Source organism: Nematolebias whitei, chromosome 11, assembly GCF_014905685.2.
Source record: "Nematolebias whitei isolate Nwh7 chromosome 11, NemWhi1, whole genome shotgun sequence".
NCBI lineage: Eukaryota > Metazoa > Chordata > Actinopteri > Cyprinodontiformes > Rivulidae > Nematolebias > Nematolebias whitei.
This window is the reverse complement of record NC_056508.1, coordinates 9,118,184-9,142,528: the sequence shown is the minus strand read 5'-3', so window position 1 is coordinate 9,142,528 and position 24,345 is coordinate 9,118,184. Positions and strand designations below refer to the sequence as shown.

Below are 24,345 nucleotides of genomic sequence, written 5' to 3'. Positions count from 1 at the left end.
TAGCGAATTTCTGGAAGTGAACGGTTTAAAAAAAAAAAAGCGTTTTTAAACTGATGTTGTTGTGAGACTTTTTAGAAAAATTGCAGGTTTATAAAAATTCAGTGCTTTAGAGTAAAAAACACTGAGAAGCTTGGTAATCTAGTATCTGTTAAAAAATAAGCACATTAAAAGTAACACTGCAGAGAAGCATTTACTTGAATATTCATGAATTGGGGTAAAACCTATGACAGGTGCCCACATTTGAATAAGTTGACTTATAACAGTACATTTGTGTAAATCCAGAGCTAAAATAGTGTGGAACTCAATGACACTTGAATACAAATATTTACCTGTAAAATATCTGAAGCTGGCAACTGTTTTAACCAGATAAAGTGCTACACAGTGGATAACCATGACAGGTGTGATAGAAAAAGATTTAGATCCTTATGAGATGAAGGACTGTTTAGAGGATGCGTTAGCACTGCTGACAGGATCCTTACATCCATATGGCAAACAGGCGGAGAGCATGAACCCAAAAGAGTTATTGGACAATCTGATGGAGGTTGCAGAGAGTGTGACCTCTACAGAAATTACAATGTCAAGTTATGAAAAGCTGGCTAAAATGGCAATGTTGCTGAAAGAATCATACTTTGCATTAAGACGGGATCACGTTGTGACAGTGTCACAAGTTTCCCGCTGCAAAACTGAGATAGATGTGCTTAAAAAAGATCTGGACAAACGCAGAGTGGAGAGAGAGATATTACTCGAACAATATATGCGTTTACAAAGTGAATGTCAAACATCACAGGAACGCTTAAAAGCATGTGAGGAGAAACTAACCGCGGCAACATATAAAAGTTCTGACGTGGGGCGAGTTTGTCTGGAACTCAGAGAAGACCGTGGACAGGATGTGGAGACACACTGGGTTTCAAACCCAAATCTCCTCCCATCATACACCCCTCCATACATACCTAAAGTGGTAGGAACAGACCTGAACAGGTCTCCTCCACCAAACATGCAACAGAGTGCATGGAAACTTCCTCTTTCAATAGATGTTCTGCTAAAACTCTCAAAATATGTACAACGCTTTGTACCTGGACCGATGGGTTCAACTGGAACAAAAGCGTACCTGAATGATCTTGAATTCAGATTGAAAGGTTATCCTAATGCTACGGTTGAGGATAAGATCAGTCTGATAAGGCTCACTTCAGACAGAGAGGTGTTCACCTTCATCGAGCGTCTACCTGATGCAACGAGAAAGGATTACAACCTTCTGTGTGAAGCTTTGATCAGAGAGTATGACCCCTGCATGGGACCTGCTGGTTTCCCAGCTGCTGACAAGGTCACGCAGGGCAAGGATGAACATCCAAAAGTCTATTACAAAAGAATCTTCCAAGCTTATTTTGGTTACAGAAATGAAACCGGAATGGAGGAAGAAGAAGGTTTTAAATATGTTTTCAGCAAAAATCTCCACACTGATTTTAAAAGATCGGTACAAATGATGGCAAATTTCAGAGAAAAATCCATCAATGAGATTAAACAGTGTGCTGTGAATGTATTCGAGGCATGTTCTCATGCTAAGACGCCCATAGAAGTGTTTCCTGGTGTAAAGGTTAAACCCGACTCCCTAGAAATGGAAGGATGGAGTGCATCGCCTCCACCTCCTAAAAAAGGCGAGAAAAAGCAGTATTTTCAAACTAACAAACCGCGTAATGAAGGTGCACGCTGGGACAGAAAAGCTCCTCTTCCAGAGGATGAACGTGATTATCGTAGATGGGGTGTGCGTAGGACGCAAAGATATGGGATCCAAGAGGACCCATATTATCAGGGGAAGTCCGAAGAGGAACCCCCAAAAGATGTACCTAACCCTCCCCCACCTCGGACGAAACGAACCGAGGCGATAAAATCACAAAATTTCCAGATACAATGCCCTACACCTCTGAGCTCGGAAGAGACAGAGAAACTACAAAGGTTTTTAGAAACTTTGAAAAACGCTGAAATGGGAAACCAACCTGGAATGCTGTGTAGTGAGGTGATCGCTACTAAATCTGAAGGCGCGAATGACAACATTACAGATGTCGGTGAAACACACCAAGACATTGCTGTGGTTGCCTCCAACAACCCCTCATCGGACGAAGGGGGGGGGTAAACTCACACACAAACGATGATGAGTCATCGCAAGCTGAACACTCAGAACCTGATTTTCATGATTTTGAACTAGGCATTCCAGTTCTGGGAGGACTCCCAGATAACCTGGTACCGAGTCAAGAAGCTGGGCCAGTATGGTTAACAAAACCAACACAGGCCATAGCTCTTTTCTCAAACAATGACGTCGACCAAGGACCTCAAACCTATGGTGTCTTACCCATAGACAGGTCCGACGACTCAGAAAAGGATTTGTTGGAGCTCCCCAAGGAGCAAGAACCCTCATCAGTCTCATCACAGATTGAACAGGTGGTCGCCCAAGCCGACACTCTGACATCTGATGAAGAAAGTGACGACCTTCGCCAAGTTCTTTTAAAATATGAAAAGTCATTTTCACCTGACCCAGACATCATCCAACTTCAGAAGTTGGATGATCCTGCAATTAACTCGATGATACTGTATCTGACTGACCCAGACAAATACACTCCATCAAAAGGCGAACTGGATTCCAATCCAGACCTTAAAGTCCTCTTTCAGCTGCGCAAACAGTTAAAACTACTCAAGGACAGCCTAACTTTAGCTCATGGAGCGACGTCCTCACCCGTGTTCGCGGTCTCCCATGACCGAAGGGGGGTGACGCCAGTTAGGATAATGCTACCAGACGCGATAACGTGAGCAAATCTGACATTCAGAGTGAGTGACGCACCGAAACGTCGTTTTCTAGTTGCTTAATCACTACTTTTGTCAATGTTGAAACGTTGTTTTACTGGTTGCTTAGTCACTGTTTTTGTCAATGTTGAGACATCGTTTAATTGGTTTTTGGTATTGTTTCTGAACACCCCAAGCAAGAATGAATTTTGTGTGTAGTTAAGTTAGAGACTAAGAGGCCTTTAACCATGCCAACATGCAGTTCATTCGTTAAATTGCAATCTTTGCGGAGTCAATGTAGATTAATGCTACCTTAAGTACCATAATCTACATTGATCTCACAACGCTTAAGCCGAACCTACTCGAACAATTCTATTCGGGGGGATAGCTAATTCTTTTTGATGAGTCTCGCCATAGACTTCCAAAAACATTTATGGGGAAACCAAACACCCAATCTCAAGTCGTTCGTCTAAAAGACAACAGACAATTGAACCAAACTATATTTTACTATGTAAAGCTAACTTAAACCAAGTTAGAAATGGAAAAATAGTTTGGAACACTCTTCTGTAGGTATAAATCCCTATAGTTACCCTATTCAGCATGTTCCACCCCTTAACTGGTAGCTGTAGCTGTTCCCAATCATAATAGCTTACACACCAGGTGCATATAGTTTAAGGCCTTATGTAAAATCCCCTTCATAAGCCCACCTTAAACCACATAATTGCATGACACATTGAACCAGAACGGCACAGACTGGACATCCACCCAGCGACGACCTTCGCTGGAGGAGACCTGCAATCCTGACGTTGGTCTCCAATCTTCATCCAGTGGCTGCATCTTCGGTTCAATCCAAGGGAACCCCTCTGTATGCTGATCAATCAACACCTCCAATCGTTGTGGATTTACCGTTGTGGATTATATGACTTTTTCCAATGGATTACAGACTCTGTTTCCAAGGGGGTTAAAGCATTGCTACAATGGAATTACCAACAACATTATGGAATTATCATCAACACAATGGAATTACCAAGAACATTGTGGAATTACCTTTGACTTTTGTTTTCCTTGCTGGATTACTTTTGACTTTTGTTTTCCTTGCTGGATTACTTTTGACTTTTGTTTTCCTTGCTGGATTACATCAAGACCAAGGACATTCGAAGGCGTAAGTTCATGTTGGAATTCATCCCCATGGACAGGCGATGATTTCCAAAGGGGGGACTGTAGTGAACTAGGCCTGAGCCTGAGGTCAAGTCCTGACCTTAAGGACCATATGGGACAGAAACTGTCATTTCATTGATTTGAATCCAGAAATACAGGTTGACCCATCCTGAGACTTTCTTTCTTGAATTAATCAAGTAAAAGAAGACTACTTTCGATTATCATTACTATTTTACAAATGTTTGATAATCAAATTGTGTTAGTTCAAACAATGTTTAAATGTTGAAGGGAACTACTCATTTTTAAATCAACTGTGAAACAGTAATAACGATTTTTAATCCTCATTCAAAGAAGAAATCAGGTTAATGATGCATTGTCTGATTTTCTGTCTTCAATGAGCAAGTGTGTAAGTTGGTCAAAGTTCAAGTTTCGGTCAACTGCAAGTTTACTGAAAAAGAAATGTCATGTTTAACTTTTACAGCAAGATACTAGAGAATTGACTCCACGGAGTCTGAGTTCTTCATAACAATCTTCTGTCTGTTCTTAAACAATCTTAATCTTTTTCCTTGACTTTTCATAACACCTTACATCACAAAACACACCTCTGTTTTGGTCAATCGACCAATCAGAAAGTTCTCAAATGAACCGGAAGTGAGCTTTCTTTAAATGTTGGTACTTCCTAGTTCAAGTTAGTTGCTGTAGATGAAGAAGTTCTGCAGGAGCTCGAGCAGTTCTGCAGTTCTGAAACTCGGCAGTTCCAGAGTCCAGAATGCTGGAATGCAGCATGCTCAGTACATCTGCCACTAAGCTGGACGAGAGAAGTTCAGAGGAATTATGAAGTCTGTTCTGGATGATCTCACGACTCCCGAGGTTTAGCTGTTCTTACGGAGACGCTGAAAAGTGGCTCGAAGTGAACTTTACGCCGGAACTGACATATCTTCAGAAAGGTAAAAAGTCGATCTTCAACCAAAGTGTACCGTTGGGACAAGCTGGTCCAAAGGAGCGTGCTGTTTCTGATTATAACAGACAAATTCACCACACACCATCTCCCTCCCTCTAAACTTCAATCTTTAAACTCTTCTATCTGCTAAGAAATTAATCCAGATATTTTTAGAAATGTCTGAAGCAAAGTTTTTCAACCACCGCCGTGTGGTTAATGTCTGTTGTACTACTGGAAGTGAGAAAACAATCGCCGTATTGTTTACTTCCTGTAAAACTGATTAATAAGCTGTCGTTATTTTCAATTCTTGCCAATTAATGTAAATGTGTGATGTGTTAAACTTGATTCTGTTAATAAATGACCCACTGTCATTGGTGAGTCAAAGATAATTAACGTTTCCGTCCACATTTTATTAAATTCAGATGCACGTCATTATACAGTCCAGAAAAATGAAAGAATCCGTTTAATTTATGAATATATCAGCATATGTTCATACCACAAGTGAAACGAAATACCATGTTTCCTCAGGATTGACCCCAAGGGGAGCAGATACAATGAGAACAGAAGGGGTCCAAGAATGGAGCCTTGTGGGACCCCACAGGATAGAGGGACAGAAGCAGAAAAATAATTGTCAAAGTTAACACAGAAACTCCTGTCACCCAGATACGAACGGAACCATTCTAGCGCCACCCCTGTAATCCCAACCCAGTGTTCTAGCCGTGACATAAGGATGCTGTGATCAACAGTGTCAAATGCAGCGGTAAGGTCGAGAGTACCAGGATCACAGACTGACCAGAGTCATTTGCTAGCAGAATGTCATTACAGACCCTTACTAAAGCTGTCTCGGTGCCGTGCAGTTGTTTAAATCCTGACTGAAAAATCTCAAAAATTCCATTTACATTCAAAATCTTGGTTAGTTGACTAAAAACTATTTTCTCCAAGATTTTAGAAAGAAATGGAAGTTTTGAGATTGGCCTGAAGTTTGAACAAGCTGCAGGGTCAAGTCCGGGTTTTTTAATTAATGGAGTTACCGCTGCATGTTTTAAAACATCAGGGACCACACCTGTAGCCAAACTGCTGTTAATAATGGCAAGAACAGAGGGTCCAGTTGATGGTAGAACCTGTTTAAAAAATGCAGCAGGGATGGGATCAGCAGGGGAGCTTGAGGGTTTCATGTGACCAACGACCTCATTTAAAAATGAGAGTGAGATGGGATCAAAGTGACTGAAGACTGCTGAGCAGGGGACAAGAACTGAAGGGCTGTGGAGTGTGGAATTGATGACCTAATCGACTCAGCCTTTTCAACAAAATGCCAGACAAACTTATTACAGGTGTCAACAGAGGCCTCAATGGTGGCAGACTGAGGCACGTTTAGAATGGTGTTAATGGTGTTGAAAAGAACGCGGGGGTTGTGACTGTTTGAGTTGATAATTTTTTAGAAATATTTGTTTTTCTCCTGTGTAACGGTGGTCTGATAGGCTTTCCAACATGATTTTAACATCTCAAAAGACACCTGAAGTTTATCTTTTTTCCATCGACGTTCAGCTCTTCTGCACAAGCGTCTTGCCTCTCGTGTAGTCTCATTTACCCAAGGGTGGGGCGTGCGTTTTCGATTCCTGAGCTTTAACGGGGCGACTGAGTCCAGGATCTGTACACACCTGATGCTGAGAAAGCAACTCCTTTGTAGTAAGACCCACAGAGAGTTCAGAGTCTGAAACAGAATTACCAGTATAAAGTTTATTCATTTAAAAAATATATAAAACAATTCCATAACAATATAAAAAAATACAAGAGAATTAAAATTAAACGGCAATAAATTAATTGCCGTTGAATAAATAAATTAACGCCAATATTGAAGTAGCTTTATATATACTTGAGTTGTGGTGCCTGATTTTATGCATCAATAACTGTAATAAGGTCAACTGGACCTAGAGGTGGGACAAGCTCCTCATACAGCTCAGTTATGAAGATAAAAGGTTTTTTTTTCTTCTCCTTGTGGTGGGGCATATTCTTAATTGTCATTATGAATGAACCGCCTATAGGTATAAAGGCTGGTTCCTTCTGACAGCTCCTGTCTGACATATAAAAGGAGTTTACCTTTATCTTTTCGTTGCAGTAATCAGAGGTACAAAATGTGTCACTGATCAGTTTGATCACAGCATTTGGATGTTTATGCTCCTCAGAAGACTGTGGGAAAGTGTCACTTTTCTGGAGATAAACTGGTGTTGTTTTTAAATCCAAGGTTGATTAAAACCTGCCATAAAAGATCCAAGGTCATGAAAAGTTTCTATTTGTAACCTCATCTGCCTCTCATCTCCAAACCAGAGTTACACAGTTTGAAACGGAGATCATGGGGAAATGGTTCCAGCTGTTCAGCCTTAAGAAACATTTATTCTGAACATTTTGTCTTTTTAGTTTTGTTTTTACAAAACTCTAACAAAAAACAAAAAAAACATGAGGCTAACATTAGTTTTTTTTCACACTACAGCTTGTATGTGAAAACATATTTATATCAAACTGGTTGGTCCACTTAAGGAGTGTACTGCTTAGTGGGGAAACAGTTTACTTAGGACTCCTCAGTCTGATGAAGCCCTTGGGATAGAGGGTGAAACGTCTCTACAAAAAATAAACTGTCCAGATGACCTGACTGAGCGTTGTTGTATATGTATCTGTTTGTTGTTTGTCTAAAATGTGAAAAGATGCTGTAAAATTGAAGTTTATTGCTCTATTTTTTATATTTTGTGTTTTTTAAATGGTATTTTTTAAAGATATGTCTTTATACAAAAAACGTTGATGTAAAAGTTACAGTCAAAGTAATGATGTCATTATTTTCATGTGTAGCTCGGCCCGGCGATGAGCTGAAGGTGGAGCAGGATGTGAAGGACTTGCGCTCGCTCAGCCTGCCCAACATGAAGCCCTCTGGAGGTCAGAGCCCCTACATCCTGAGCCCGGGTGGGGAGAAGGTGGCACATGAATCTCTGGGGCACCGTGACTGCATCGACCTGTTGGTGAGTGTTCACTCTGTTCACATGTGACACATGTGAAACTCTCCCCCCAGACTCAACAAACTGTAATTAATTTCCTCTTTAATGTACAGACTGAACCCAAGCACACACTCCAACAGGCCACGTCTTTTTTCCATCACTTCACTTTTCTTCCTTCCTGCTCCTTTAGAAATTAGGCTAGTTTTAGTGTCTCACTAAAATCTCATCACATCCTCATTGTTTCCTTTACCAATTGCCTCATTGCTGAGTCCTGCAAATAAATCATTTATTGGATTTAAGCTTGTCTTCACCAGCTCTGTGTAGGCTTTTTAGGGTCCCCTCATGGTTGAGCAGTCCAGGCTGCTTGCTGCTATAATCTGGAGTTTATTTGAGCATATTGGCTGCCATACCCAGACTTCCTGCAGCAGCAGGAAGTGGCTGTTTTGTAACCGATGAAAGATGCTGAAAGGCAAACGGAGGCCTGCTGTATTCTGAGCTGCTCAGAAACGAGGCAGGAGGCCGTCAGGTTCAAGCTGAGGCATGTAAGGATACAGAGAACGACTCTTACTTTGTTGGATTGTTTTGGTTAATGCAGAAGAAGAAAAAACAAACAAAAAAATACAGATCCATTTTAAGAAATGAGCCCTAATGTGTAAAAATGACATCAAACACACAGGAGTCAGATTTGTTCACTGGGTCTGAAGCAGTGTGTCAAGGGTTTCATTAACTGCAACGATAGTTTTAACATGCACTCGGAAAATAATGTTGTAGTGAGCTAGCTGTTAGCTTCACTACTAATTAATTATTCTTAAAGCTAGTTTAAGCACAAAGAATATCAATTATTTAATTAACACAGATTCTTTCCTTTTCGAGTTAAATTTCTGCCATGTGACCAAGATAACTTGTGGAGTGGAGTGGTAATTAGTGACATGAGACGTAATTTATCTTTGACCCATCAGAATAAATGCGGTCATTTATTTAACAGAATCAAAATTGAACATCAAACATGTACACACTGATTTGCTGATCTGTTTCTGATTAATAAACTTGGCATGATTTAATAAACAAGACAACAGAAGATTACTGATTGAGACTGATTCATCTCTGAAGGCATCTAGCTTGATTTACTGGCGAATAGAAGTTTAAAGAGAAGGAGAATAGAAGTTTAAAGATTTAAAGAGGAGGTTTAGATGGATGAAGGGACATGTGCTGACCAGAAAATGGCACACTTCCTCCGAATCCAGCTCAGCCCTCCAGTACACTTCAGGGCGTGCAATGGCTTGTTACTACCTGAGATGGTGGATACATCCACTCCGGAACAGAGGTCCATTGGCACGCTCCCTTTTCAGCGTCTCCGGTCAGAGTGGCTGGGGTCGTCAGAAGTCGTGACGAAGTACTCAGTTCAACAGAATAAGCTTCTTTAGAAGTTGAACATTTAATGCTCGGGTTGAGTCACAGCCAAGGCAGGCTGTGACTACGCTGGAATGGATGGACCCTTGGCACATGGTCAAATCCATCAGCTATTTTGTTCAGCTGTAAGACTCCATCAGACTGAGTCTCATCTCCGACTGAAAGTTCCAGGAAGACTGGAAAGCCTCGGAAGACAGGAAAAGACTGAATAGTTCCAAGAAGTGTTGATTTTTAAAGGGTATCCACTTCCTATCATTTGGTACTTCCTGATTGGTTGAAACAACCAGCAGGGGTGTAGTTTTAGTGATGTCAGAGGGTTATTAGAAGTCAGGAGACAGCAGAAATGTTTTAAGAACGGTTAGTACAGACAGAGAAATATTTTGAAGAAATGAGAGAATGCAGGTGCCAGCCAGTTCTTATTTACTGTCTGAGAGTTTTAAAACAAGGCACTTCATTCTCATAACTTGTCTCTGACTTTCGCCCTCAAATCCAATACTCCTCATTCAGACAGAAGACTAATGCACACTTACTTCGTAAATAGACATTTACTTGTATGATCCAAGTCTAATGAGGTTTAAAAATCATTAATGCTGTTTCACAGTTGATTTAAATGAGTTGTTTACTTCAACATTTGAAATGGTATGAAATAAACACACTTTTGATTATCAAGATATTGTAAAATAGTTAATGATAATATAAAAAAAGAAGAGTGTTCTTTCAATTGATTAATTCAGGATACAATTAAATAGTCTCTTGATGAGATAATTTGTATTTCTGGATTCAAATCAATGAAATAACAGTTCCTGTCCCCTGAAGGTCCTCAGAGACAGATTGATGTCGGAGGTCTAGATCACTACAATGTTCAACTCTGAAATATTTAAGAAAGAGGCGGTGTTCTCTTCTTCTTGCACACTTTTATGAGAAAAGATGCTTATTTAAATTGTAGAGGTGCACCGGCACGCCTAAATTACACTTCTGTTAAGATACAAGAGAAAGAAACAAATGTCAAATAATTCATTTTTACGAATAACGCTCCCAGCAGAGATGAAAACTCCCTGATTTTTGGTGAGGGTGTATGCTAGTAGCTCATCTAAAGAAATGTAGGATTTAACTTTCAAATTTACTTTTGAAATTCATACTTAGTTTAGTTTATTTGTCATATGTAGGTCAACACAAGGTCAACAATGCAATGAAATGTTCATGATGAGAAACTGTAAAATCTACTGTATAGAGTGTATATATAAATCAGTATATTCTACTGTATAGTGTATAAACTACTATATTCTACTGTATAGCGTGTAGAAACTAGTATATTCTACTGTATACAGTGTATAAACTACTATATTCTACTCTATACAGTGTATAAACTACAAACCGGATTCCAAAAAAGTTTGGACACTAAACAAATTGTGAATAAAAACTGAATGCAATGATGTTGAGATGGCAAATGTCAATATTTTATTCGTAATATAACATAGATGACAGATCAAAGTTTAATCTGAGTAAATTTAACATTTTAAAGGAAAAATATGTTGATTCAAAATTTCAGTGTCAACAAATCCCAAAAAAGTTGGGACAAGTAGCAATAAGTGGCTGGAAAAAGGAAATTGAGCGTATAACGAACAGCTGGAAGACCAATTAACACTAATTAGGCCAATTGACAACATGATTGGGTATAAAAAGAGCTTCTCAGAGTGTCAGTGTCTCTCAGAGGCCAAGATGGTAAGAGTATCACCAATTCTACCATTGTTGCGCAGAAAGATAGTGCAGCAATACCAGAATGGTGTTACCCAGCGTAAAATAGCAAAGACTTTTAAGTTATCATCATCAACCGTGCATAACATCATCAAAAGATTCAGAGAATCTGGAACAATCGCTGTGCGTAAGGGTCAAGGCTGTAAAACTCTACTGGATGCTCGTGATCTCCGGGCCCTTAAACGTCACTGCACCTCAAACAGGAGTGCCACTGTCAAGGAAATAACAGAATGGGCTCAGGAATACTTCCAGAAAGCATTGTCAGTGAATACAATCCATCATGCCATCCGCCGTTGCCAGCTGAAACTCTACAGTGCAAAGAGGAAGCCATTTCTAAGCAAGCTCCACAAGCTCAGACATTTGCACTGGGCCAGAGGTCATTTAAAACGGAGTGTGGCAAAATGGAAGACTGTTCTGTGGTCAGATGAGTCACGATTTGAAGCTCTTTATGGAACACTGGGACGCCATGTCATCCGGACCAGAGAGGACAAGGATAGCCCAAGTTATTATCAATGCTACGTTCAGAAGCCTGCATCACTCATGGTATGGGGTTGCATGAACATTTGTGGCATGGGCAGCTTGCATGTCTGGAAAGGCACCATTAATGCAGAGAACTATGTTCAGGTACTAGAACAACATATGCTCCCATCTAAATGTCATCTCTTTCAGGGAAGACCCTGCATTTTTCAACACGATAATGCCAGACAACATTCTGCAACAATCACAACATCATGGCTACGTAGGAGAAGGATTCGGGTACTGAAATGGCCAGCCTGCAGTCCAGATCTTTCACATATAGAGAACATTTGGCGCATCATAAAGAGAAAGGTGCGACAAAGAAGGCCCAAAACGATTGAACAGTTCGAGGCCTGTATTAGACATGAATGGGAGAGCATTCCTATTTCTAAACTTGAGAAACTGGTCTCCTCTGTCCCCAGATGTCTGTTGAATGTTGTAAGAAGAAGGGGGGATGACAGACAGTAGTAAAAATGGACTTGTCCCAACTTTTTTGGGATTTTTTGACGCCATGAAATTTGGAAACAACAGATTTTTCCCTTGAAATGATACGTTCTCTCAGTTTAAACTTTTGATCTGTGATTTGTGTTCTATTCTGAATAAAATATTAGATGTTGGCACCTCCACATCATTGCATTCAGTTTTTATTCACAATTTGTTTAGTGTCCCAACTTTTTTGGAATCCGGTTTGTAGTATATTCTACTGTATACTGTTTATGAACTACTATATTCCACTGTATACAGTGTATAACCTACTATATTCTAATGTATACAGTGTATAATTCTATTCAATTCAGTTTATTTATATAGTACCAAATCACACCAAAGTTGTCTCAGGGCACTTTACAGAAACATTCACATACATAAAAGCCAATTAGTAAAGTTCTCTATCTAAGGAGGCCAGCAGACAAGTTGAAGCTTGGCTTTGTTGCAGTCTCCCATTCGGAGTAAGCACAATGGCAACAGTGGAAAGGAAAAACTCCCTTTTAAAAGGAAGAAACCTCCAGCAGAACCAGGCTCGGGACAAGCGGCCATCAGCTTTGACAGGCTGGTTTGAGAGGACAGGAAGGAGAGCCAAATGAACACAGAATGGTAGGTCCAGATATAGGTCCAGGTGTACCTGAAAGACAAAAAAAAAAACCCACATGTTAAGGATGGAAAAAATAATTACAAATACAAAACATGTTGAGCAGAGCAAGTAAATACAGTAGCAGAGTGAAAAGTGTGGTCAGTTTGTCCTCCAGCAGTCTAAGCCTATATCTGCTTAGCTAAGGGACAGCTTAGGAAACCCAAGCCAACCCTAACTATAGGATTTAGCAAAAAGGAAAGTCTTAAGCCTAGATTTAAAACTGGATAATGTGTCAGCTTCACTGACAGAGATTGGAAGTTGGTTCCACAAGAGAGGAGCCTGACAACTGAAAGATATTCCTCCCATTCTGTTTTTGTAAATTCTAGGAACCACAAGTAGACCTGCAGCCTGAGAGTGAAGTGCTCTGTTAGGAAAATATGGAACAATAAGATCTGTAATATAAGATGGAGCCAGGTTGTTGAGAGCTTTGTAGGTTAGAAGTAAGATTTTGAATTCTATTCTGGATTTGACAGGGAGCCAATGGAGAGAAACTAAAACTGGAGAGATATGATCTCATCCGAGATTCATAGAACCGTAGTTACATACGTAATTTTGTTCTATTTCATCCCTCCTGACCGCCAGAGGGCGGTGCTGAAAGCACTGAATGACTAATTCCAACAATGTCACAAGGAATCCTGTGCGTACACCTCACTGAGGAGGTCCAGAGGACCCTTTCAGAAGACCCTGTCCCAGGGGATGAGGGGTGTCCACGTTAACTCTGTAAAATCTGTTGACGTGCTTGGGGACGGCCATGATGTGGCAGCACATATTGCTTCCACCAGAACCCTTCTCAGGGCAGCCCAGGAAGCGGACATGCTCCTGGTAGAATGTGCCTTCACACCGACAAGCAAGGGGCAGTGCCCTGCGTCATAGGTGAGGCAGATGACATCCACAATCCAGTGGGAGAGGTGCTGTTTGGAAAGAGGATAGCCTAACCTAGAGCCTCATAAATTTAGAAGATTATGGATTTGGTATCGTGGGCGTTCAACTCTATTGATAAGATTTTTTCATCAAAGCGACAAGGTCCTGGAGAACTGGCATGTCCAGCTGAGACTCGCGCTGTGGGGTACATCATGGATTCGTGGGGAGTGTGGCAGATGATGTGTCTCTCAGTCCTGTCTCAGAAGGATGTTGAAGACGTTTATATATTTGGATTTATGATAGCAGGAACTCTGCTTTTTGGCACCAGCGGGACTATTTTATCGATTTTTGAAGAAGACGGCGGGAGCAGTTTCGGCCATGGAAAAGCTTCCGAGTCAGTGTGAAGATCTGGTCCACGCTGTGGGAACTTTAAATCGTCTGGTTTATGAGCTTAACCGTAAGGTGGAGGCGATTGAGAATCGCAGGCCACCTGTGTCTTCTGGGACTCGTCAGCGTGGTGGGTTCGACCTTGAAGGAGACTCATAGCATGGATCAGTGGAATAGAATCCCACAATTAGGCATTTTCAGAACCAGAATGCCCAGATGGACTCAAAGCTGGAAAAAAGTAATCTCTGCCTGAAGTAAAAACAAGAATCATGCTTATCTGAATCTGACTCCCTGATGGCCTCGGAGACAGGCCGACTATCAAATTTCTCCTGGGACGAGTACCCAAGGACAAAAGATTCATCTATCGCACCACCCGAGAACTTTCTGTGCAAGCTTATCAGAACTGCTGGCTGAAACAACATCTTCAGAAATTGTAGCTGATCTGAAAAAACGCTCATGGACAAATCTCAACACCTTGATGTCAAATGCAAATGTAATCATGTTTTAATTGTGCTTGCTGGTAGAGTTTTTTGATGTTTCAAATCATGTCCTGATAGACAAGATGTGAAAGATCTTTTTTTATAATACCACTATTTACCCTCATGTTTCTCCCCCTTTTCCTATCTAAGATTATTATCTGATAAGGATAAAATGACCGCACTTTCTACAGTTGCAGCTTTGTGCACTCCGCCCATCTTTTGGACGACTGTACGTACATATTCGCGTTGTACCGCTGTGCAATTCCAATAAAGTTTATTCTGATTCTGTAACACACAGACAGCTGGTCTGAACATCGTATAATGGCAGTAACTGCAACGTATGCCTCCAGTGCTCTCACTAGACACAATAATTCAGACCCCACCTTGGCCACAAGGTAACGTCAGAGCCCTCAGGGCCCACCTGAGACTTGAGGAGCTGAGAGAGAGCGTGCAGCTCGCCGACCTTCTTGCTGAGGCCATAGCCAACAAAAAGGTTGTCTTACACGAAAACCACTTGAGGTCCGCCTGCGTCAGATGTTTGAACGGAGGGTGGCACAGAGCTTCAGACAAATCCCAAGCCAAATCTCAACCTGGTGCTCGTGGAGCTGTCAGCGGGTGCAACCTACGGGTACCACACAGAAAAAAGAGACTAGATCATGGCTCCCCACCGTACAGCCATTGATGCTGGCGTGATTAGATGATATTGCTGCTACATAAACCGTAAGCATATAAGGAGAGTGACCCTTACCAAGGAGAGACTGGAGAAACTCCAGAATGGTGGGTACTGTACCGGAGAATGGATCCTCATTGTGATCAGAACACCATTGGGAAAACAGACGCCATCTGTTTTCGTACTGCTGACGAGGGTGCCCCGGCGCCCAAGATGGTGCGTCTGATGGGGCTCGAAACTCCAGTCAGCTGCTGTCCTAGCCTTGCAGTGGCCACACCCACAGCCGAAGACATTGAAGATTGGGATGCTATATCAGTCCTCCCAACTGAGACAGCAACTCCCTCCTGGTCAGAAGACACCATGGGATGCCCTGATATAGACTCCATAGTAGTGGGAACCCTGGTCATGCTGGCCAATATGGAGCCACCAGCAGCATCCTGTGGCCCTCTTCGAGGACTCCCTTAAGGGTTGGCCAAATTAGAGAAAGGAATGGAAAGGCATATAGGAGGACCCTTGGCCAAGGATGGGCACATGCGTCCTGGTCCAGCGCACTCGACACCCTGGTAGGGGAGTACCATAGGCGACACTGAGTCAACTCCTCTATCGCAAACAGGTCTACCTGTTCCTGACCAAAATGGTCCAAGATAATCAGTACTATGTCGCTGTGGAAGGACCACTCTCCCAGAGAAGACCCCTGGCGTGAGAAAAGTCTGCAACCTGACTGTGTCACCCTGGTAAGTGCGCCCGTAGGGTGAGGAGAGGCCTATTCCAAGGGCTCTCTGGACACTCTCAGAAGTTGTGCTGACCTGGGGCCCCCCTGGTGGTTGATGTGGTAGACTGACCGAATGAGAACATGCCCCCTTTCCAGGTGGGTCAGGAAGTATCTGAGTGTCAAATGCACTGTACGAAGCTCCAGCACCTTTATATGGTTGGAGCGGTCCTTTGACCCCAGCGGCCCTGAACCGCTCTGCATTGTCACACAGCGCCCCATCCCATGGAGCTGGCATCCGTCGTGACCGCTTCCCTGCGACACACTACCACTCCAATGGGGACACCCCTGGACAAATAATCTTCATCCCTCGGGGCATGAAGACATGACCATGTCACTGAGAGCTTGTGATGCCTGTGCAGCCTGGCATCCAGGCGAAAGCTGTTGAGCCACCTCTGCAAGGGGCGAAGTGACAGCGGGCCTAAGGGCACCACCCGAGTGACTGACGTCAGTTTTGTCTAGTAGCTGCTGAAAAGCAACGTAGGATAGCTGCCTGCCCAGCCTGAACCGACTGACCAACTGGAGTATGCCGCCCACCCTTTGAGCGGATGGGCAAGCTCTCATGGAGGGTGAATCCAGAACCACCCAAGAAAGGTGATCGTCTGGGAAGGGATCAGGCAGCTCTTCTCCAGGTTGATATCAAGGCCCAGCTGGGACACATGAGCAAGCAGGCGATTCATGTCGCGAAAGGGACAGGCCTGAGATGAGGCGCAGAGAAGCCATTCGTTTAGTACAGCAGAACCTTCATTTCGTAGGCCTGCAGAGGAGAGAGGGCTGCCTTCATGCACTGAGTGAACACCTTCGGGGAAAGAGAGAGCACAAATGGGAGTACCCGGAACTGCCAGTGATGACCCCGATAGGCAAACCTGAGAAAGTGGCGATGTTCTGCCGCAATAGACACATGAGGATAAGCATCTTTCAGGTCTATAGACGTGAACCATTCTCCCCTCATGACAGCTTGAAGGACCTCTGCTGTCATGAGCATGTGGGAGGGCAGCACCCTTAGGTACTGGTTGAGTCCCCTCAGATCTAAAATGGGACAAAACCCACCGTCCTCTTTGCACAAGGAAGTAAGTCGAGTAGTAGCCTCTGGGTTGTTGCAGAGGGTCCACTGCCTCAATTGCACCCTTGGCCAGGAGGGCGAACACTCCTGGTCTAGTGCCCAAGCTTTCACCGAGTTGGCAATTATAGTCATCTTGACCCAACGTGAGATGTGAGGCCACCGTCAGGACTGTAGTCGGTAACCATGGGTCAGAGTGGCAACCACCCATGGGTCCACGGTGTGAGCCGCCCAGTAACTGAGCTGTTGGTTGGAGAATTGTCCGACGGTCGGCCTGGTGGCATCAGCATCACCCTCTATGGCTCCTGGGGGCCCTGGGGGTGGGTGTGATGGCCAGAGTCCCCAGTCCAAACCTGCCCAGCTGGTTGGTGTACCGACTCACGAAAGTTCCTGTCAGGTCTCTGCTGAACTGCACAAGGGTAACAAACCACTCAGCCTATTATGACCCCGAGGCGGTGACCGAATGCTAAGATCAGCTGATGTGTCGCTTTAGATGCCGAGGATGCGGAGGGGGCATCACCCTGCTAAGGCCTGAAAACTGCTGCCTTGTCTGTTGTGCCTGGACAGGCACTAAATATCACTGCGCAGAACTTCCTCTGGTGACATGATGAGTGAGGCAACAGCAGGTTCGATCACTGGCATGCGTTCCAAGCCTGCTGCAGCTGGCTTATGCATAGCCGCAAACACTCCACCATCCGCAGAGTGGTGCGCAAAGACCTTTGGGTCCCTCCAGCAACCATGCAACTCCCTCAAGTACTCCTCCGATAGAAGGACAGAAAAGGAAGAAGGGGCCCGTTTGTGCCTGAAGAAGGCACTTCCAGGGGTGGACTCCTCTGGTTGCAGAATGTCCAGCTGCAGTTGTCTCAGGTCCATACGCATGATGTTCTACATTGAGCTGTCACCTGACCCACTAGCTGCGATCTGAGACGAAGAAAATGAACCAGTCTCTGAGACTTGAGACTGTTCCTCCTCCTCACTTAAAAGGTGAGAGGCAGCCAAGGATAACATGTCTTCCTCCGCAGCCAACTCAGGCATGGGTGGGGAGGAGAGTCCAATCGCTGCCACTGGCTCAGCCCCCAGTTGGCGTGCCTGAAAAAGGTACTTCATCTCCGCCAATTCTGCGGACAGCTGCTCCACCCTCGTGGAGAAACCCTGATCATGCTTGGCTCGCCTCTTTCTAGGAGGAGCCACAAAGACTGTGGCCTCAGTCTGGCGCTTTGGGCGTCTAGATGGAGCCTCCTGCCCAGAAGGCAGGAAGTCACTGCCGAGCTTGGGACGAAAACTGGGCCAACCGAGCCACCCTCACAGCATGAGGCATGATGCTGCAGTTCATGCAGGGGTTCTCTGACAGGGCCTATACCAGATGGTCATGTGCAAGGCGGAGCACAGCCCCACCATCTGTACAGTAGTGAGAGCCGTCCATGCTCCTTACTTTAGGCAGTTTACTCAGGTAAAAAACTGCAACTCAGCAAAGGGGCTGGCACCGCCAACTTTGTCCAAGATACAGGACAAAAACAAGGGCAAAAGGATAGGCCGAAAATTGAGAGAGGGGATGCGCACGCTTGTCGTCACCAATGAAGGCAAACAAACTCAGAAAGGCTAACGCTGCTAGCTCAGCTGGTAAAAGAGGACAATTGGGAGAGGGGGTGTGAATGCTTGCCTTCACCAATTAAAACAAGGCCAGAACTTAGGGAGGCTGGAACCGCTAGCTTGGTCCAACCGTATAGGAGGTTGATGAAAATGATTAGGAGAGGGTGTGCGAACGCTAGCCTTCACCAATAGAAAAACAAGGCCAGAACTCAAAGAGGCTAGCACTGCTAGCTCAGCTCAACTGTTTACAAGGCTGGTGAAAATGATTGGGAGAAGGGGCGCGAATGCTTGCCTTCACCAATTACTCATTGGCATTTAACACAGGGTGATCGGCTTTAGATCTAGATCTAGTTTTTCATTGATGCTGATTCTGTTTATGCTTTTGTTATTATTCCTATTTAACACAAGGTCATCAGATCTGATTAAGTATTTCATTGTTTCTGACTGAGTTTATGCTTTTTGTTATTATTTCCTTGACTTTTGACACAACGTGATCTGATTTAGTATTTCATTGTTTCTAATTGTTTTTGGTTTTATATTTTTATTCCATGTGCTGTAAATATATCTTGCTACTTTTTATTTGATGATATGATATTTTTGTTAAGCACTTTGGTAACAGTTTCTGTTTTAAATATGCTCTATAAATAAATCGGACTTGACTTGACCAATTAAAATAAGGCCAGAACTCAGAGAGGCCAGCATCTCTAGCTTAGTCCAACCATTCATGAGGTTGGTAAAAATGATTGGGAGAGGGTGCGCAAACGCTAGCCTTCACCAGTAGAAAACAAGGCCGGAATGTACGAAGGCTAGTACCACTAGCTCGGTCCAACCGTTTATAAGGTTGGTGAAAATGAATGGGAGAGGGTGCGCAATGCTAGCCTTTACCAATAGAAAACAAGGCCAGACCATAGGGAGACTAGTACCACTAGCTCGATCCAACAGTTTATAAGGTTGGTGAAAATTATTGGGAGAGGGTGCGCAATGAATGCTGGCCTTCACCAATAGAAAACAAGGCCAAAACTCAGAGAGGCTAGCACTGCTAGCTCAGTCCAACTGTTTATGAGGTTGGTGAAAAATGATTGATAGAGGGTGCACGAACGCTCGCCTTTACAAATTAGAAAACAAGACCAGAACACAGTGGGCTACGTAATTAACTTTGGAGCGTAATCCAAATCGACCTCGCAGTTAGAAACCTCGAACAGAGCGGACGGCGCTGCTAACCAAGGTAAAATAGAAGTAAAAGACTAATCACCGGTGTTGAATCTCACACACACAGTAGTCGCCTCCAACAGAGTGGGCGGAGCCGCTAACCAAGGCAAAATAGAAGTAAAAGACTAATCACCGGTGTTTAATCTCACACACAGAGTAGTCAGACTCTGTAAGTTGGGAGAGGGGCGAAAGCCACTATAGTCCCCAACGAACAGCAGAAATACCTTGAATGAAGGCTAAACCGTTGCGCCCCCTAGGAGGGCGAGCACGCTGCTCCGGCCAACGGGCAGTTGGGCCAACGGGCAGTCGGGCCTCCGGCGATGGTGAAAAGGTCCAAAGGCTTAAGCCCTGGATTGAACCGCGAGAAGAAAAAAGGAACAGAGCCGCGGATGATGCCACGCTATATAGCCTCTGACTGGTCATCCGTGTCACACTTGTGACAGTTGGTATTACTACTCGAACAGCGCATACGCGAAAGGAACAGTAAGTGCTTTCAGCACCACCCTCTGGCGGTCAGGAGGGATGAAATAGAACTGGATAATGTGTCAGCCTCACGGACAGAGATTGGAAGTTGGTTCCACAAGAGAGGAGCCTGATAACTGAAGGATCTGCCTCCCATTCTGTTTTTGTAAATTCTAGGAACCACAAGTAAACCTGCAGCTTGAGAGCGAAGTGCTCTGTTAGGAAAGTATGGAACAATAAGATCTGTAATATAAGATGGAGCTAAGTTGTTGAGAGCTTTGTAGGTTTAAATAAACAAGTACCATATTTTTCGGCCTCTAAGTCACAGTTTTTTGCATAATTTACATGCCCTGTGACTTATAGGCCGAAGCGACATATTTATGGATTTTCTCCCATGTTTATAAACCATTTTTTTGACTGATATGACAGTTTTCATTCATTCTAACTGGGAAAAAAATTGAGCAGTACCCCTTTCAACCACTTGATGGTAGCAGAGTAGTAGGAGCAGTAAGGCATGCCATTGTATCATGTATTAGATAAATGTGGCAATAATTTTTCATTCAACCTTTAATTAGACAGGTAAATCCCATTGAGCCTCGAGGACTCATTTACAAGAGAGACCTGATTTCAACAAAGAATAATGACAACAATGGACAACAGTGACAACAATAAACAGTTGTAAAAAGTCATACGCCAGTTTTATTTATTTATTTATTTCAAACAAATAGGATGGCTAAAAGAAAAAGGTAACAAAAAAACAGTTAGATTCTAAGGCGAATATAGAAAACTAAAAACGGGAACATGTCTGCATTCGTCCCTGCCAGGAGTCCAACAGATTCTTAAAGCCACTTAGAGAGGTCAAGGTCGAGAGCTTCAATTGTTTTTGTAAGGTATTCCAGGAAACAGGAGCGGAGTAGGAGAAGGCCCTCTTGCCTAGTTCAGTCCTCATTGAGGGAACACTGCAGGTAATAATGTCCTGAGAGCGCACACCGTACCTGCACTCACGCAGAGACATGTAGGAGGAGATGTATGAAGGCAGCAGACCAAGAAGTGATTTAAAGATGAAAATGCCAGTGAGAGAGTCTGCGTGAAGTTAATGATGTCCAGTTAACCAGTAAATACAGGGTGCAGTGGTGGGTACGATAATCACAGCCAGTTATGAATCTTAGTGCACCATGATAGACAGCATCCAACATCTGCAGGGATCTTGTAGGAGTGTTCATGTAAATAATGTCACCGTAATCAATGGAGGGAAGGAAAGTCACAGATACAAGGCGTTTCCTAGCATTCAGGGTTAGACAGGATCTGTTTCTGAAAAAGAAACCCAGTTTAACTTTCAGTTTCTTTACCAAGTTTTCCACATGGAGCTTAAAAGAGAGATGCGAGTCGACCAAGATACCCAAATATTTATAGGAATCAACAAACTCAATGGGGACTCCATTTGAGGATAAAATCGGAGGAAGAACTGCTGGGACCAACTTCCTATTTGAAAAAAGCATCCCTTTGGTTTTGTCGGCATTTAGGACAAGTTTGAGGCGGAACAAATCTGTCTGGATGTTGTTGAATGCAGATTTCAAAAGCTGGAAAGCCTTAGCAACAGTTTAAGCTCAACAATAAACAACTGTGTCATCAGCATAGAAATGTATGGATGCATTAGGGATGTTTTTACCTATGTTATGTATGTAGATTGTAAAGAGGGTGGGTCCTAAGACTGAGCCTTGTGGTACACCATTGTTGACTGTTAAATAACTGGAGGATGTACCATTATGTTGAACACATTGCTTCCGGTCTGAAAGATAGACAACCAACCAATGGTGTGTTCTGAGAAACTGATTTCTGAGAGTTTGACACAAGATGTTGTAATCCACAGTGTCAAAAGCTTTAGACAGGTCTAAGAAAAGTGCAGCACTATAATCCTTAGCATCCAGTGCTTCAACAATGTCATTAAGAACCTTCAGTGAAGCAGTGGTTGTGCTGTGTTGCTTCCTGAAACCAGAGTGATGTGGAGGTAAGATGTTAAATGAGTCCATGTAATTTTTGATTTGAGAGTTTAGCGATCAACAGAGGATGCAATCTCCTCTGTGGTCCACACTGCGCTCAACCACCTGGAGCAGAAAAACTCTTACGTCCATATGCTCTTTGTGGACTTCACATCCGCCTTCAACACTATGATCCCCCAAACCCTGATGGACAAACTATCCACACTAGGACTAAGCCCCTCCATTTGCAACTGGGTACTAGACTTTTTAACAAACAGACCACAGTTAGTGAAGATCCACAACCTCTCCTCCTCCACCATGACCCTCAGCACTGGCTCTCCTCAGGGATGTGTGTTGAGCCCCCTCCTGTTTACTCTGCTCACGTATGATTGTGCAGCTACCCATCCAGGCTGTCACATTGTAAAGTTTGCAGATGATACAGCGGTGGTGGGATGCATCACAAACAATGATGAGTCCAGCTACAGGGAAGAGGTGGAACACCTGGAGAGCTGGTGCAAAGAGAATAACCTTCACATCAATGTGAAGAAGACAAAGGAGATGATTGTGGACTTCAGAAGGAACAAAAACATCTACACCCCCCTGAACATAAGAGGATCTGCGGTGGAAGTGGTCTCCAGCTACAAGTACTTGGGTGTACACATGAATGACAACCTCAGCTGGAGCAACAACACCACCAGCCTGATCAAGAAAGCTCATCAGAGACTCTACTTCCTCAGACGGCTGAGACGAGCTGGTCTGGGAAGCTCAGTCCTCACCTCCTTCTACAGGTGTGCAGTGGAGAGCATCCTGTGCTCCAGCATCAATGTGTGGCATGGAGGCTGCACAGCTGCAGAAAGAAAAGCTTTGCAGAGAGTGGTGAAAGCTGCACAGAAATCTGTCGGAATCAGCCTCCCCACCATCACAGACATCTACACCTCCAGATGCAGGAAGAGGGCCACCTGCATCATGAAGGACCCCACTCACCCAGTACACACACTTTTTGGCCCGCTCCCCTCAGGAAGGAGGTTGAGGAGCATTAAGTGTAGAACCACTAGACTGAGAAACAGCTTCTACCCTGAGGCTGTTAGACCCATGAATTTCTAACCAGAATAATCACTGTGGGTAAAAAAAAATCACATCATGTTGCTGCTGATCTGTTTCATGTAGCTGCTGATCTGTTTCAATGTTGCTGCTGGTCTGTTTCAACGTTGATGTGTTCATGCGTGCTCATCTGCTCACATGGACTCATGTTCATGTTTGTGCTGATGTTTGACGTAATGTTTTATGTTATGAGTGCTTGGTGCATATTAAGTTGATGTTTTTCTTAGTTCATATGTTAGATGTTATTAATGTTTTTCTTTTACATTTTTATTTTTATTTAAAGGGGCAGATATAATAAGATTTTTTTCTTCTTCTGCTGCCTTTCATTTTAAATCTCTTGTATTTTTTATATTGTTATGAAATTGTTTTGTATTTTTTTTAATGAATAAACTTTATACCATACCATATCATTGTTGGATGTAACTGGGACACTGTGTACATAATTTCGCCCCACCACATGTACCACATGAGGTGCAAATGACAATAAAGAAACTCTGACTCTGATAAACTACAAACCGGATTCTAAAAAAGTTGGGACACTAAACAAATTGTGAATAAAAACTGAATGCAGTGATGTGGAGGTGCCAACATCTAATATTTTCTTCAGAATAGAACACAAATCACAGATCAAAAGTTTAAACTGAGAGAATGTATCATTTTAAGGGAAAAATCGGTTGTTTCCAAATTTCATGGTGTCAACAAATCCCAAAAAAGTTGGGACAAGTCCATTTTTACCGCTGTGTGGCATCCCCCCTTCTTCTTACAACACTCAACAGACATCTGGGGAGAGAGGAGACCAGTTTCTCAAGTTTAGAAATAGGAATGCTCTCCCATTCATGTCTAATACAGGCCTCTAATGCCCCTTTTCCAATAATACCGGTACGGGCCGGTACAGCACGGCTCTACTCTACTCGGTACGGTACAGGTTGTGTTTCCATTATGCTTTCAGTACCGGTTCCAGTGGGCGGGGTTCAAATTGACGTCACCACCTCTCACCAGCTGGTGGCGCTGAGACGCAGAAACTGTTCTCAGTACAGGTTGAGAATTTATGTTATTTTGAAGTTGTGTGTATGTATGTATGTATGTGTGTATGTACATGTGTATAAATATATAT

At 43.3% G+C, this 24,345-nt stretch overlaps 1 protein-coding gene across 1 annotated transcript in view; it reads left to right on the top strand.

Moving 5' to 3' along the window:
• Positions 1–24,345, top strand: part of plekhg5b (pleckstrin homology domain containing, family G (with RhoGef domain) member 5b) — a 260,660-nt gene that overhangs the window by 194,373 nt on the left and 41,942 nt on the right. Inside the window, exon 8 of the mRNA XM_037684656.1 lies at positions 7,712–7,878. Coding sequence (XP_037540584.1) covers positions 7,712–7,878 — 167 coding nt within the window. The remainder of the gene's footprint in view (positions 1–7,711; positions 7,879–24,345) is intronic.